Source organism: Bidens hawaiensis, unplaced genomic scaffold, assembly GCF_021521415.1.
Source record: "Bidens hawaiensis isolate Kalapana, Puna unplaced genomic scaffold, B.hawaiensis_p1.1 tig00012550_1, whole genome shotgun sequence".
In the NCBI taxonomy this organism is placed as follows: domain Eukaryota; kingdom Viridiplantae; phylum Streptophyta; class Magnoliopsida; order Asterales; family Asteraceae; genus Bidens; species Bidens hawaiensis.
This window is the reverse complement of record NW_027492026.1, coordinates 648,643-666,318: the sequence shown is the minus strand read 5'-3', so window position 1 is coordinate 666,318 and position 17,676 is coordinate 648,643. Positions and strand designations below refer to the sequence as shown.

At 33.3% G+C, this 17,676-nt stretch overlaps 1 protein-coding gene and 1 pseudogene across 2 annotated transcripts; both read right to left on the bottom strand.

Moving 5' to 3' along the window:
- Nucleotides 1–753: 753 nt before the first annotated feature.
- LOC143541318 (signal peptidase complex subunit 3A-like) lies at nt 754–2,912 on the bottom strand. Its single transcript, XM_077034170.1, has 6 exons — nt 2,767–2,912; nt 2,656–2,703; nt 1,935–1,997; nt 1,785–1,838; nt 1,633–1,719; nt 754–1,003 (listed from the first exon to the last, which is right to left on the bottom strand). Exons 1-6 carry the CDS (start codon nt 2,890–2,892, stop codon nt 878–880), a joined length of 504 nt encoding a protein of 167 aa, XP_076890285.1. The 5' UTR covers nt 2,893–2,912; the 3' UTR covers nt 754–877.
- An 11,043-nt stretch (nt 2,913–13,955) lies between these two features.
- On the bottom strand, nt 13,956–17,391 carry LOC143541322 (uncharacterized; annotated as a pseudogene). Its single transcript, XR_013136743.1, has 4 exons — nt 17,361–17,391; nt 17,190–17,271; nt 14,478–15,386; nt 13,956–14,360 (listed from the first exon to the last, which is right to left on the bottom strand). The product of XR_013136743.1 is annotated as an uncharacterized LOC143541322 (transcript).
- Between the last annotated feature and the right edge of the window lie 285 nt (nt 17,392–17,676).

Genomic DNA, 17,676 nt, shown 5'->3' with positions numbered 1-17,676 from the left:
CGGTTAGTGTTTCTTCAATCCTCCATATAATTTTATAGGAAACCAAACCAACCCTCAAATTTTTTTTGTTATTTTTCATCTTGCATGTTTTTCAAATATTTTGTTTAGGTGGATGTAAGTAGAAAAAAAAAAGAAATAATAATAAACTGAAGAATAAATAAGTATTATTTAATTGAATGATTTGTGAGGAATAAGATGTACTAGGTTTTTATAAAGCGAAACAAATTTAAGAAAATATAATTTTTAGTTAAATTACAGAGTTATGGAATGTAAATACTCTAAGATCGTTTTTTGGTAATTGTGTATGTAGTTATGGAATGTAAATACTCTAAGATCGTTTTTTGGTAATTGTGTATGTATCACATAATTCAGCCACCTGGCTCACGCACACCATAATGGCCACGCTTCAGCGGTCGCCGCAAACGAATGAATTCAGCCAGCTCGCCCAAGCGAACGGAGAAAAATGATGGTTTTGCTCGTGAATGGATGAATTCAGCGGCGCGAACGACAACGGGGTGAATTCAACGGTGGGGTGGTGTGAACGACAAGTGGTCCAGTCAGCTCCAATCTTTTGACAGAAGCTTATGAGCTCCAATCTCATGCAAGTACTGTGATACCCTTTTTTTGGGTAGTTGTTACTAGGTGCATATTCCATGTACCCTAATTCTAGGGGTTTTGTCTGGTTAATTTTATAAGATCTAGATACATAATCAGGGCAAAAGGTAAATAGGAACAAAACACATAATCAATCATGTCCAGTTGATTAAAATTTCACAAGTTTAAAATACGAGATTACACGTTTCCAGTTTAAAAAAAACAAGAAAAACACTAGTTCTGTTTAGAGTGCCAAAGCTATTCTCAAATCATATGTTATCTATCACCTGTATGACTCAGGCAGCCGGAAACCGGGCAAAACTAGTTTGTCTGCAAACATCTTGCCAGTTTTTGGCATCACATGCCAGTGCAAAGTCAAGTTAAAATCTCTACCTCTAAGGTTGCTTCCCTGCATAATATTAATATAAAACAATTAAACATATAAAACTAGCAATCATGATTAAGCTTTAACAGATGATGGTTTAAAAGTAGGCTTGTAAACAAACCAAATATTCAGTGAACCGTTCGACGGGAAGTTCATTTATGTTCAATTATTTAATAAACGATCGAACATTAAGACATGCATTCATGAGTGTTCGTTCATTAAAATTGGTTTATTTACGTCAGTTACATTCATTTATGTTCGATAGTTTACGTCTGTTTAAGTTTGTTCTATTACGTTCATTTTAGTATATTCATTTAAATTTTTTGGCCTCCATTACAATTTACTAGCTTTAATAACTTTTTAGGCCCAATACATTGTTGTTCGCATTTACCTTTAATTAGCTTAGTTATGTTTGTTCCTTTACTTTCGTGAACCGTTCGTTTATATAGTTAACAAACAAACACAAACACATTCATTTTCTTAACAAACGAACACAAACAGAAAAAAAAAAAAACCTGTTCATTTAGCTGTTCCATGTTCTATCGTCTGTTGGGTAAAAGTTAAACGAACGAACGCAAACATGCTCTGTTTGTTGTTCATGTAATTGTGTTCGTTCGGTTCATTTACAAGCCTATTTCAAAAAAGAAATTTACCTGGTCAATGAACTTGTATTTGTTATAAGCTTTTATAGAAAACTTTGCATTATCTCTAGTGGGTATGATACCATCCCACAACGACACCTGTAAAATATTATTTTGCATCAGTCATCAAAGAAATATGAATACAAGATCAACATTAATTATACCTGATTCAGGGAATTCTTTGGAGTGCTATATTCAGCAGCTAAAAATACAAAAACCTACAGGCAAAAATCATTTTAAACGTAATTAAATAGGGTTACTACAAACATCATTATATTGCAGATGATCAAGGAAAAGAGAATAGTTTATAACACCTGCTTTGTATTCCATGTGAAAAGTGACTGTAGGTCTGCTGCTATATCTAATGTCAATGCAACCTGCATAAATGAAAGATTTATTATTGTTAAATTTCAATGTATTAAAGGTAATAAACCTGCAAATAACTAGTTTTTGAGAGTGTACAGCGTCAGGTTAAAATGCAAGAATGAGCATACTTGTAGTCATTGATCTTGCACTGGTTAATCATCAAAACTAACATAATAATCCTATCAATCAGGGATGACTGATCGTGATAAGATGACTGACTGTGATTTATACGTCTCCAAGTTGACCATATACAAAGGTGTGAAAAGCAGGAAAAAAAAACTAATTGTGAACTCGGTTTTCGGTTCGGTTCCTAACTTTATCCAAATTGTGAATCCAGTTTTCGGCTTGGTTTTCCGTTAGACAAATTTTGCTAATTAGTAATTTGGAAAACTGAAGCGAATTCAATCAAATAAGCTGCATAATAATCAATTATCCGAACGGAACAAATCAGTTAAAACCGACATAATTCTAATTGGATTCCGTTTGGTTTCGGTTAGGGCAAGTAAAATTGAAAAGCTAATAATAAAGTGAATATCTGAATTGTATAGTATATAATATAATCCAAATACAGTGAGTGAGTAATCGAAATCAACAGATTCCAAGTACAGATGAGAATCAATTGAATTAAACTTAGTCAAACATAAACCCTAGAGGGAAGGAATAAGTTACCTCATCGTCTCCGTTAGGTCTCTTCTGAAAGCGATTAACATTCAGGATCTACAAAGCAAAAGAAAAAGGGGTCAGTGAAAGATATAAGAATGGAAATCCATATGAGAGAACCTGAACGGTGGCGGTTGGAGAAGGAGAGTTGAAATTGTCGGTGAGAGAAGCGATGGCACAAATGAAAGCGAGAACGGTGAGAGAGAAAGTGAGGAGAGCATTCGCTCTGTAACTTACCCAATGCATTTTTCCTCTTTCTTTCTTTCTTTCTTTCTTTCTTCTCTTCCTTCTACCTCGCCCCCTTTTAACACGGTATGGGTGTAATAATAATAATAATAATAATAATAATAATAATAATAATATTTGATATTGCTACATTGATATGATATTATTTTGTAGGGAAAATTTCTAAAATATCCGTTTTTAGAGGGAGATGTCTTAAAATCCCTTTTTTTTTCTAATAATTTTCTATAATTTGAACTTGCGAGACACATTGAGAAAAGATAAATATTATAAGAGAGCAGACAAAAGATTTAAAGAAATGTAGGGAGCAAACCAAATCTTGAATAATATTGAAAGTAAAGTCTTAAATTATTTTGAAATATTGAAGGAAAAGTTCAATTTTTTTCTAAACTTTTATTTTCAAAATACGGTCTCCCAAAACTGTTTTATTAGGTTTCCTATCTGGCCCGTACATATTTTTAAATTCTAGGAAAAATAGCTTTTTAAAATTCATTTTGAGAGACGCATTTCATAGGCATTTATTCTTAGGAGACGAGATTTTTGTGTTTCCTTCCTTGTGCGTCCAGATCGTATAATTTTTTAAGGTATTTTGTTCTTCATCAATCATTAAATATTTCTTCATCATATATACACACACACACACACATAAATATATATATATTTTTTTTATGTGTGTGTGTGTGTATATATATATAGGGTTAGGTTAAAATAAAAACCCATTTGAGTTGTGAAAATTTTAGAAACCCATTCTCAACAATATGTTTTTAATTAAAATTTAAATCTTTTGGTCCACAATTAAAGTTAATAAAAAATATAAATATAAATATAACTTTTTATCTCTCCTGTAAACATAAATAAAATTTTGTAAAAAAATGTTAAAAAATAGCAAAACAAATTTTTTTTTTATTTTTCTATGTTTTGTATTAAATGTTACAACATATATTACGTGTGCAAAAAAAACGATGTTACATAGGATTTTCACAACTCAAATGAGTTTTCATTCTATACTTCCCCTATATATATATATATACAAATGCATACATACATACATATATATATATACATACATACATACATACATATAGAAAATGGTTCAAATAAGAATAAGGAGTTTCTTAGGAATGGTAAGAACCAATAGATTTTTGACATGTAGCATTATAACCTATGGTGAAAGAATAATTCTAGGAAATTATGTTGGTTATAAAGGTGAAAGAGTAATTCTAGTAAAGTGTGCCGGTTTTTGGTAATTTTAAATCTCAACCATTGATTAACATGATCCAATGGCTATGATTTATTTCTACTATTCCTAGGAAACTACTTCTTTTTACCATAACCCTACCCCATACATATATTATACATACATACATACATATATATATATACATACATATATATACATACATACATATATATACATACATATATATATAAGAGAAAACTCACCTTTAGACAGAAAACTTAAAAACTCCTAAAGAATTATTTATAATTAAAAATAAAAAAATATTTTCAAAATTCTGTTTTAGCCATTATTCTTATATTTTCTTATATTTCACTCGAAAAATATAAAAAAAAATAAAAAAAAACCCGCTGTAATGCACATACGTATTACTATGCGATACCGTTGTATTACACATGTGTATTACTATGTATTTTTGAGTTTAATAGTGTTTTATTGCATATATTCAATATTTGTGTATTGTATACGTGTAGTAGTGTTGTATTATATGGAAAAAAAATAATAAAATAAAAGTCGATGTGGTGCACATGTGCGTTAATGTTGTATTACACATACGTACTAATGTGTATTCGATGTGTGTATTAGTCTTATATTGCATATATACAATGGTGCGTATCAAATATGTGCAATAGTGTTGTATTCTATGCAATACAAACACTTTTGCATATATGCAATGCACACCATTACACATGTGCACTATACCGACGATGTTACCGACAAAGTTATTTTTTTTGGAACCAATAACAACATATAAGAATAATGGAAAAAAAAAAGAAACTTCAAAAAAAATTTTAAAAAAAGTTAAAAATAGTTTTCTAGAAATTTTTAGGAGTTTTTAAATTTTCTCTTTAAGAGGAGTTTCACTAGAACCCACCTCTATATACATATATACATATATATATGCCTATGTAAATATACATATGTATATATGTAGGCATATATATATATATATGTATGTATGTATATACAAATATATATATACGAAATATATATGTATATATATACACACATGTGTGTGTATGTATGTATATGTATGTATGTATAATTGTGTGTGTGTGTAACATGAAGGTTGGAAGAAGAAGATTATTTTGATGAAAGACAAAAATCTCGGCTCCTAAGAACAAATGCCTTTAAAATGCGTCTCTCAAGACGAATTTTAAAAAGCTCTTTTCCTAGAATCTGAAAATATGTACGGGCCAGCTAGGAAACATAATAAAATAGTTTTGAGAGACTGTATTTTGAGAAGAAAAGTTTAGAAAAAAATTGAACTTTTCCTTCAATATTTCAAAATAATTTGGACTTTACCTTCAATATTATCCAAGATTTGGTTTGCTCCTTACATTTCTTTAAATCTTTGGTCTGTTCCCAACATTTCTTTAAATCTTTGGCCTGCTCCCTTGTGACATTTGTCAATTTCGGGTTATTTTATACTTGTATTCTTAATGTAAACCCGACCCGTTTTGTATCCCGAACCTTTCGATATTATCAAAATGATGAATTGTATGTTAAATATTTGTTTTATAGTTGTTGGATTAAAAAAAACACCCTTTTCGGTTCTTAAAATTCTCCGAAAACACTCAAAACGAACTCCAGGGACTAAAACTACCAAAATGGAGACTTGAATGACCCATTTGTAGTTTGTGCTGCTTGGGTCTATAACCAACCCATTTTCATGAAACACCCTTTATGAAAGACCCATTCAACTTACCCTATATACACACACCCATCTTCTTCATTTGTGCTTGCTCATTTCTTCATTTCTCTCTCAAATTCTTGAATTCTAAGGTTGTTCTTCATAAGCTAATCTTTCATTTTAACTAACTTCTCAATAGTTAAAGCTTGATGTTATAACATATATATAATATACACTCCTTGTTTACCTTCGGTCTTTCATTTCTCCGGTCTCGGCCGGTTGAAATGTCGGGCTAGTAAGGCAAGGTTACATGGAGGACTTTGTAGTCCTTGTTTATATATTTAAAAAATCTAACCATATAACTTGTTATACTTGCTTAACTTCTACATATTTTAGTTTATTGTTCATATTTGTCAAGTTCCATGGTATTGGGTATGTGGTGACTAGCCTCGGTTTCATCCCGAGTTGAGAACCGAACCAAAAACCGAACTTTTGTTTAAAAGCATTATTGTTAACTTTTTGAATGTAAAACTTGAGTATTATTATTTATAAGTTATTTTACAAGTTCCATGGTAATTGGGTATGTGGTAACCATCCTCGGTCTTATTCCGAGTCAAGGACCGAACCAAAAACCGAACTTTTGTTTAAAAGCTTTATTGTTAAATTTTTGAATGTAAAACTTGAGTATTATTATTTATAAGTTATTTTACAAGTTCCATGGTAATTGGGTATGTGGTAAACATCCTCGGTCTTATTCCGAGTCAAGGACCGAACCAAAAACCGAACTAAACCGAGTTCACTCGCTTAAGACACACAAGTGTGTTTTTAGCCACCAAAACTCATATTTTTCTTCAAGATTATATTTTAAATCAATTTTAGTTAGTTTCTAAACATACTTGGCATGTCGGTAACCAACTTGATCTTATAACAAGTTCGAACCGATAAGGTCGTATACTCGCTTAACGAACGTTAAGGTTCTTCACAATAGAACTACATACTTGGTTAAGTCTATTTTGATTTTATTGAGTTATCTCATAACATTTATTATCTTGGGAAGTTAACTGTGAGCTTGGTCAATTATCAAGTCTCGAACCGACAAACCCGAACACTCGTTTAAACCTTGTTTTGGGTATTCTTATAACCAAGGGTTTTGCAATATCGCATTTTAACCCACATTATTACTTAACATAAGTTGAGTAAAAAAAGAAAAAAACTAATGAATAGAATACCGAGACCCGGTTTCGAGTAAACTTATTTTACAAAACTCGTTTCTTTAATTTCTCAAATATTTACATTTTGAATCCTAAACTTTATTCATTTACTTTATTTGTCATGTATTTTATTTTAAACCCTTCCAAGACTACCTACTAACACAAGACCCGTTTAATATAGGTCTTGCTCGTTAAACCGATCTCTCCAATTATTCACGACACTATCTTTCAAGTTACTTGTTAATGTGAGTACTTTTTCATCCCCCGTTTTCCATCTTTCGTTTTGGGGGTGACATTGCATACTTATTCAAATTCAAATGATTTATACTTGAGTCATAAACCACAACATGTATTGTATATGTTTACTTAAATAAATGCTCGATTTGGTGTTATATGCTTTACATGATTATGTGCAAATTCTTGAATGCTAAGGCGGGTAGCCTCATCAAAGTATGATCATACGTTAATTCCGAGTATATATGGTATCCCCATATAGAAAGGTGTCGTCAATGTATTCTTATTGACGATTTCATTATTGTCGTCAATGTATTCTTATTGACGGTTTTATTATCTAAATTGTTGCTATTATTTATTGTTTTCATATACTAGTTGTGGATTTCATACTATATACTTATTGTCCAAAACTATGAAAATTGCTCACCAACCTTCATGTTGACAAACTCTGTTTTATACAATGTTACAGGTTTGATGTTAGCTTGATTGGATTACTTGAAGAAACTTATTATCTTGGCTTTAGGATATTAGAAAATAAAAGAACAAGTTATTTGTTTATCTATCTATTTGGCATTTTGTATGAACAATTGTTGTGTTATTTATGATGATATGGATTTAAATGAGTTGTTTAAATATTGTAACTTTATAGTGTCATTGTGCAATGAGCAATCATGTCGCTCCTCGACGTTTCCGCCTTCATTGGTCGGGGTGTGACATCCCTTGTGACATTCGTCATTTTCCGATTCGTATTTGTATTTGTAAACCTGACCCAATGGGTCATTTCGTTGTATTATTTATCATTAATAAAGTATTTCCAACATTTATTGTTCAATATTCGATGTTCTTAGTTATTCAAGTGTTTATAAATTTCCGAACCTTAAAGTAATCGAGCTGTATGGGTTAAACGCGTAAACAATCCAAAACCAAATGTCATATAATTCGGTTATAAAGTTTAAAGCCAAAAGTGTAAACATCGGAAACTATTATTAACTTAAAGATATTGCATTTCCATTTAAAACATTTCTGAATCTCCAGGGACTAAACTGAAACTTTTATTTAAATCATAAAACCCTACCCGCCTCCCCCCCCCCCCCCCCCGACCCCCGTTTTTCCGGCCACCCTCCGGCCGCCAGAATCGTCGCCGGAGGTGACCCAAACACCACCCAACATTATTTTTTAACCAAATATTTATATAAACATGTTTCTCCGTTGACCTAAAGCATTAACCGACTAATTAATTGTGATTCCTTGCCGTAAAACACCCCGTAATCATCGCCGGAAATCACGGAATCACCATTAACGAATTAAACGTGTAGACGTTCCTACACCTAGTATAAATAGATGCCTAAACTCCTAAACAACTCGCTCACACTTCTCAAACCCCCTCTAATACACGGATTCTGTAATTGGGAGACTTCTTAACTTTTCCGGCGAGTTCATCTTCTCCGTCAAAACAAAACCCTATAAGGTAATTAATATATGCTTGTTAATGTCGTTGCATCAATGATTAAAAACCCTTAACTAATTTCACCAAACATTGAACGGATTTAGTCAATTAAATTATTAGGGTTTTTGTTCTTCATGTGAAGAAGATGAACCTGAAGTATTATATATGTATAATGATTCTTAACTCTTAAACGAATATCCTTCTAGTTCAACTGGTTAAACTCATTTCCTCGCAACCATGAGACCCGGGTTCGAAACCCGGGTCATGCTCATTTTTTGGTTTAATAAACCGGCTTTGTTAATATTATTACTAATAAAATTCTTTTGAAACAGTCATTATATTTAAATATTAAGAACTAAACCATAAACGAATATGCAGTCTAGAGTAGCTGGTTGAACACGAGGATCATAACTCCAAGACCCGGGTTCGAAACCCGGGTCAGTAATACTTTTTTTGTATTAATTAAATTCAATTTATTAATATTAATTAATTCTTAATCAATTAAAAATCATAAAAGTCTTTTTAAATTAAATAAAAATTATGTAAAATAACTATAAATTATATCTCACCATTTTACACTTAGAAACCAAGTTTTTCATTCTCGTAAGCCGTAACTAAAAATCGTATATTGATTTCGACGTAAACTTTAATATATTAAAAATCATTTCGTTAAAACAAAAATTATATTTTTCGACTTGTAAACAATAGTTCAAGTTTTGCGAGCATATAAACTTCGTTTTCTTGCCATTAAAGTGCTTAATTAATATTAACAACCAACCTTTCGTTAAAGCTTAAACAATAATAAAATAATCAAAAATATAAAAAATAATATAAAATAACACCTTACAAGGTATGCAATAACCAACCCCGTACGATTACCGATTAAGTCTCGTTTTTACTCAATTTAGTTAGTGCGGATCCCTTGCTTCGGCTTACGTGACGTGTTCGGTTGTGGTCATTTTCAACGCTTTCAAGTTACTCATATCCCTTTCGTTTCAATCTTTATGGTGAGTTCCTCACACCCCCCTTTTTAACGCTTTTACTTTTGGGGGTAGCATATATATCCTATTAAACGCAAATCGATTTTATACTCGGCTATTAAACTGCAATTCATATCGTGGACTTGTGTGTTATATGTGCTTACTTGATTATGTGCTCAGCAAGTGGTTGCCTCAATAAGTATGATCATACGCCCCCTTTGCATTCAGGACCATTTTGTTATGAGTGGAAAAGGGACCCCCGATCCAAGTACGTTGGCTGTTGCCAACTGGAAATGACATTGCATGCGAAGTAGTTTAATTATCACAAGTTTAATGGAATTGCAAGGTTTTTATGTATTTATTCAAACTTGTGGGAAACTCACCAACTATTAAGTTAGTTGACCATATTTTATATATATTTTACAGGTACTATTGTTAGAGGTTGAAGACGAGAAGACACTTAGAATATTTAAGTTATTTAATAAACAAAATTATTATTTTGATTGTAATTTGGATTTGTATTGTTACTTTCAAACATTGTGTTACATGATGCTTTAAATGAATTAATGTTATTATTGTCACCAAATAGTGTCACGTGTGTTTGAACAATCTGTACGTCACACTCGAGCGTTTCCGCTTTAAGCCGGGGTGTTACATCCCTCACAATATTTATTTTTCCCAATGCGTCTCCCAAGTTCAAATTCTAGAAAATTATCAGGAAAAAAGGGTTATTTTCAGACTTTTCTCTCTAAAAATGGCTATTTTGGAAATTTCCCCTATTATTATATTATAATGATACAAATCAATGTGTCTAACAAATTAAAGTTGGAAATAAATCTTTACTTTTTTTAAAAGAGAAACAAATCCTTCATATAAGTTATTGACGAAATTCATTACATCAGGATAATGGATTTGAAAATTGTTATAACTTAAGGGTATGCTTGGTTGGAGGTAATGGGATGAAGGGGGAATGAAATGGGAGAAGGAATGGAATGGAAAAGGGAATGAAATGGATCATTACCATTCCTTTGTCTTGCTTGGTTAACCCATATGAATAAAATGAATTATTACTTTTTGTTGTTTGGTATCCAAAATATAATTGTAGGAATGAAATACAAATAATAAAAACACTCATATCTCAAAATACTTTTTACAAAAAAAAACTACAATAGCGACGATGGTAGCTCCAGCGACAAAAATGGCGATGGTGGTGGCGGTCAGGTGGCAGGGGTGGAGATGGTCAGGCAGTGTTAGCACTGGTAGTGATGGCAATGGTACAGTGGTGGTGGGCAGGCAACGACAGTGGTGGTGGCGGTGATGGTCAGGCAGCGGTGGTGACAATGGTTACGGTGGTTACGAAAGCGTTGTTGGCAGCGGTGGTAATGCTGGTGGTGGTGGTGGTGGCGGCGGAAGTGTTGATGGTGCCGATGGTAGTGGTGATGGTTGTTGTTAGGTGGTGGCGTTGTTAAGAATGTAGGGTGAAGGAGGAATGGAATGAAAAAAAAGAAGGGGGTGGGAAGGAATGATTTTGATAGAATAAGATTCCATGTGTAATTGGTGATTCCATTCTATTGAGCAACCAAATACCACTTTTTTCATTTCTACGCAATAAATTATTCCATTCTCACTGTCATTCCTGCATAACAAACGCTACCTTAGTTTATTTCTATTCTTTTATGAGATGGTCTTTCTCGTCTGGTTGTCTTCATAACCTCTATTTAACTACTTTTTCTCGTATTTGACTTCTTTTATAATAATGCTGTAGCTTGGTTAAACTTAGATACCAGAAGTTGGTATTAATGTTATCAAACTCTTTTGAAGTACATTTATGTAGCTCTATTATGTCTTCATGCTTTGTTGGTACACGATTGTTCAATTGGAAATATCGATGTTACATTGCATGTGTATAATAGGGCATAATTATATTGTTATGTCTTCAGGCTTTGTTGGTACACGATTGTTCAATTGGAAATATCGATGTTACATTGCATGTGTATAATAGGGCATAATTATATTGTTAATATTAATGATATTAAACCAATGTTATAATTGATTTAAAATATTAAAAGTGGAAAATTAATTATTTTAAACGAATGTATCAATTCATTTAATATACTAAAAGGTGGAAATAGTATCAATGTTTAAATAGTAATAACAAGTGATAATTATAAAACTTAAAAGACTATAACCCTAGTTTGTTTCTATTAACTTAGTACAGAGAAAATTTCGTGTAACGTCTAGGGGTGTGTATAAGAGACTAACCGGACCGACTCGAGTAAACTCGAGACCGACCCGAAACCGAAAAAGACCCTAAAATGGTAACCGAGCTCGCTAGAGAAAGAAGATGGAGTGGGGAGGGGGGTGTGTACTTTTATTTCTTATATTTTTAAAGTGTAAGGGTAATATTGTCATTTCCGTACAATTAAAAAAAGAGAGAAGGTAACCCTGTTGGGAGCTCATATTAAATATGTTGGTTGTTTCGTGTCTAAAGGTGTAATAAAGGAAAACAATGTATCCAATCTCTAATTTGTGTAAATCAAAGGATCATTCATGTAATAAACGCCCTGCTTGCGGTGCGCGCATATAATGTATATATGTGTGAACCTTCGACGCCCTGCTTGCGGTGCGCGCATATAATGTATATATGTGTGAACCCTCGGGTGGGCAAAAGTAAAATTGCACTAATTTTAACGTTATTTTACTAATCTCGTGAAAATAACGTTAAAAGTGGCGGAAGGTTAATCAGGCATCATGTGGTGGCGTTGATAGCCGAAAGACAAGGGCACATGCACCGATCAGCCGGTGTCCCGATGATTGAGTGCTATGTGCCTTATGTCCAAGGCTTGATGCAAAACTACTATCGAGCCGGGGGTCTCACCGGAAGCAGCCTCTCTATCCCATAGGGATAGAGGTAAGGCTGTCTACATCTTACCCTCCTCAGACCCTACCATAGCATTGCTATTGGTGGGATATACTGAGTACGATGATGATGATGATGATGATGTGTGAACCTTCGGGGTGGGCAAAAGTGAAATTGCACTAATTTTGACGTTATTTTACTAATATCGTGAAAATAACCTTAAAAGTGGCGGAAGGTTAATCAGGCATCATGTGGTGGCGTTGATAGCCAAAAGACAAGGGTACATGCATCAATCGACCGGTGTGCCGATGGTTGACTGTTATGTGCCTTATGTCCAAGGCTTGATGCAAAACTACTATCGAGCCGGAGGTCTCACCGGAAGCAGCCTCTCTATTCCTACGGGGTAGAGGTAAGGCTGTCTACATCTTACCATCCTCAGACCCTACCATAGCTTTGCTATTGGTGGAATATACTTAGTACAATGATGATTTGTATCCAAATATATTTAAAAAAAAATGCAAGTCACAGCCACATCACACTATCAAAATTTAACAAAGTTAATGGTCTTTTTAGATTGAGATTGTTATTTGGTAATAAAACTGAAAGTTGAGATTACCATTAGTCATATTGTTAGTTAGAATTAATATTGGCCAATTATTGATAGTTTGGATTATTAAATCTAATTTTCCAATAAACAATAAACAAACAACCTAATAAACTAAAAAATAAATAAATAAACACAAGATATTATTAATTTTGTAAAAATACTACACCTGTTGTGATTGTCTATTGAAATTGAAGTTCCTTTTTGTTTGATGGGAAGTTCAAGCTAGAGGTGCATAAAAAGCTTTTATCTGAAATCACACCCGAAAAAAAGTACCTGGAACCGGTTTTTATATACCCGAGTATTTTTATCCGAAACCGAAACCAACCTTACCCTACCCATATGGTGTGGATAGGGTATGCATTTTGAGCTCAATACCTACACCTGAAACCATACTCGATTATAGCCTATACCCAATACGAATTTTTTAATACCCGATAGAATACATGAATTTTTAAAGTATATGCCTGGCTATACCCGAACCCAATTATCCTCCCCAAGTATACAGGGTTGCTTTTTCTCTTCAATACCCGTACCCTACCCGGATTCTGTAAGTAAACGATCATACCCGAACCCGGGTATTAGAAAAACCCGATTTGTGTACCTCTATTCAAGCAATGTCAAAATTGGCCCCATTAAGTGTCCCAAGTTGTTACTTTGATAGCCGAACCAGTTAGACCTGATGGTATGCATACCCTACTTCCTTGAAATTACAAGGATAAACCTTACATGTGTAAGCTTGGTTTTATCTTATAAATAAATATTTAACACATATTGTGCCAATATTCTTTGGTACTTTTGAGTTATAAAGAGCTCCATGCATTCAATTTGGTTATTATTTTCTTAACCAATAACATGAAATCTTCATTAGACAAAACTTTTTATCTTCCAAACATAAATAAATATCAGCATAGCATAAACTAAAATACCCTTCCTACCTCCTATAAACTGAAATTAACTAAAACGCATAGAAATACTCCTAGACCTTACATGATGCTACACCCATCGGTGTTCTCATCGCTAAACATATGCGTCATACCATCATTCATGGGTGGTCCCATTGGCGGTCCATAGGCTGAAGGCCGCGGCTGACCATACATCATTTGAGGGCACATATTCACCTTGGGTTGATTCATCATCATCATTGACTGCATGTGTTGCTGTTGATGATACTGTTGTTGACATTGTTGTTGGTTGTAGACACTACCGTTATCCATCCCTTGACTGCGGTATCCCATCGGGGTCATTGCCATTTGGCCCATTGGGTAACCACCCATTTGCATTGGATAACCACCCATTCGGTCCATTGGATGACCACCCATTGGGTAGTTTCCCATTTGGGCCATCATTGGATTACCACCTATTTGGATTGGATAACCTCCCATTCGGCCCATTGGATGACCACCCATTTGGCCCATTGGGTAGTTTCCCATTTGGGCCATCATTGGATTACCACCCATTTGATTATTGTTCCAGCCACCATTGCCACCATTGTGGCCCATATTCCGCCCACCACGACCACCACCGTTTCCTGGCTTGCTGAACTCAAAAAACTCATTTTGCTTATCGCTACTAAATTTACCCTCGGGTTTTCCACCTCCTTTCTTGTCCAACCCGCCATCCTTCATTTCCCCACCGCCACCTTTCTTGCTGCCCTTAGGATTTGAGACACCTTGTTTCTTTTTACCACCACCAAAAAGCGCCTTACAAATCATACCTCCAAAAAAACCACCACTACCCGCCTCCGCCTTTACTCTTCTTACCACCTTTTCCTCCATCATCACTGCCGTTGCCACCCTTTTTCCCGCCATTTCCTTTTTTAGCATCATTATTTCCACCCTTTCCCTTCAACTGCACTGGCAAATCAAACCCTCCACTTGGTCCATTCTTCCCATTCATCATTCCATCTGGCCCACCGAGCCCATACCCGCCCACACCCGGACCCGTCATCATTTTATTGGGCTTTTTATGATCATTCCCATCAGAACTATCACCATCCTCATCGTTAAATCGTTCACCACCACCACCACCATCAATCACTAAATCAAATTTCGCATATTTCTGATTCTTGTTAGATGGATTAAAATCCTTGAGCCCTTTATTATTTGTTGCTTGCGTTTGTTTGTTACCTTTCCCTCCATCGCCACCACCACTGCCACCGCCTTTCTGTGGGCCCCATAGTTCAGCATGTTTACCAGACTTGTTAAGCTTCTTTATAAGTGTGAGTGGATCTGCATTCCCATAAACAGTGACCTTCGCTTGCTCAAGATCAATGTTTGTTTTTTCCACCCCTGAAAAAATTTAATTTCAAAGCATTAGTTTAAATTTTTTATTTATGCATCAACAATTAATTAACTATACTAAAATAACTTATTGTTTTTTCTTATTACATGAAAACCCTATAATAAATAATATAAAACATAAGTTTAAAATAATTACACTAATTTTGTTGATGAAAAAATGTGGTCAAATGGTCAAAAGTTAAAAGAGAAAAAAGAACTAAAGCAATAGTCTTGTTTTGCCTAAAAGCAAACATTTTGGTTCCACTTTCGAACTAGCGATCGCTTTCATTCCTCCGTCCCCAATCTATTTTGTTTTAGTACTACTTTATTGTCCACCTAATAGCATTTGTCTTTTGCGCTGTGTTCTCCAAAGAATAAAAAACATTAAGATGAACAAAAAGAAGATAATTTGTCCGTTTGTTGCATAAAAAAGTTAAATAGTTCTCATTTTCAAATCATTAATATACATTTTATACTTTAAAAAATAACAGATGATTACACAACTGCATATTCCAATTGTTTAAAAGTTAAATCATAAAGGTAGACCTAAAGTTCAAATTTTAAACCGTGAATCAAACCGTTAAATACCAAAAAATTGACCAATCATGTCGATTTGCATGACCTAGACGGTTAAACCCGATATCAACGTTTAGAAAATACCCTTTTAGACGGAAAGTACAATTTGTTCATGGAGTAAATATTATCCAGTAAATTATAATTTGTTTGTAGGATTATAAACAAGAAAAATACAAAAGAGTAGAGAAATAAAGTACATATACTAATATTAAAGTGCAAGTAGTAGATCGAGATGATCATGTCAGGAGCGTGTCGCAGCGGCAAGATCGGTCCACGGACCAAGATTTGTCACATCAAAACTTTAAGATTCTCCATATACTATTTCAATTTTAAATTATTTATCCAATTTACCAAAATATCTTCACAAATTAAAACAAAAAAAATCATTAAAATCTACTCTGAACACGAAGTAATTTTCGTAGTCAAAGGTTATTAAAAACAACTAAATAATATTACAATCAGCAAAATATTTTATAAAATTATCATCTTCCACTTAAAAGGAAAAAAACCATTGAAATCCTATAGTTTTTTCAAATATATTTCATATAATTCTTTCCTCAACCGCACCCGTGTCCCGATCATATGTTTTACCCGTTTGTTTATTATTTTTATAGCTTTCAAAACATGATGTTTTACAAAATTAAAAATATATCACTGTGAAATTTTTATTTTTATTATGTTTTGATGTGAGTTTCATTCGAAGCGAAGCTACGTTACAAGTCATCTAAGCAACTATGTATACATTGTTAAAACTATGCACATATTCTAAGTCAACTTTTTTCACTGTAAAAATTTGGAGGTCGTTATTTCTTTCAACAGTCACCCCCACCGAGCACAGGTCTAATACTATAAATTAATAATCAAAATTTTAAGATGAAAACGAGTAAATTTATACCATATGTAACAATTTTCGAACGAAAACAAATAAATTTACCCTAAAGAAAAAAAAAAGTTCTGACCCCGGTTTGCCTCTAAGCATGTAAATTGTAATCATGTAATTTTAGTGAATTCATCCAATTAACCCAATTTTCTTTACCACATTCGACTACAAAATCATCAAACCCTAGTTTAAACACGAGTAATTTTCTTCGACTAGGTTATTAACAAACAAATCCTTAACTAACACATAAATCAAGTCATTCAAGTGACAGAAAACATAGTAAAATAAAAATAATAATAATAATAATAATAATAATAATAATAATAATAAAAAGGAGAGATGAATTAATAACTAACCGTCGATTTTTTTCAGGACGGTTTTGATTTTCTGCTTACAGCCATCACATGCGCACGGAGCATTCACTTTAAGGACACAGGTCTGCATCAAAATCATAATAGTGGTTAGTAATATATAATATGACTTAAACAGAGGTCAATAATAGTCGGAAGTTGACGTTAACTATGTACCTGAAGCTTCATGGAGTCTTGCTTGTTCATCTTGTTGGTCATTCGGAGGGATTTTGAAAACTTAAAAAGCGGAGATGGATGCGAAATTAAATAAACAAATCTCGGCTTAATATAAAGCCATTGAAGTGGGCCCCGCAGAATATTAATTCTTTTCCATCAATGAAAATTTTATTGTATATATTTGTTACCCATAAATAAATATTAAACTAGGATTTAGGACCTGTGTTTTGTGACAGGCCGTTAAATTGAACAAAAACACATAACTAGAAAAAGTTAAACTATAAACTCGTTGCAAATTGACGAGAAGTCAGTTTGT

Excerpts from the sequence above, each read along its gene's own strand:
- LOC143541318 (XM_077034170.1), bottom strand. The coding sequence starts at position 2,892 with ATGCATTGGGTAAGTTACAGAGCGAATGCTCTCCTCACTTTCTCTCTC. Across the intron at positions 1,998-2,655 it reads GACCTAACGGAGACGATGAG|GTTGCATTGACATTAGATAT; the intron begins GTAACTTATTCC and ends TCATTTATGCAG. Across the intron at positions 1,720-1,784 it reads CAAAGAATTCCCTGAATCAG|GTGTCGTTGTGGGATGGTAT; the intron begins GTATAATTAATG and ends AATATTTTACAG.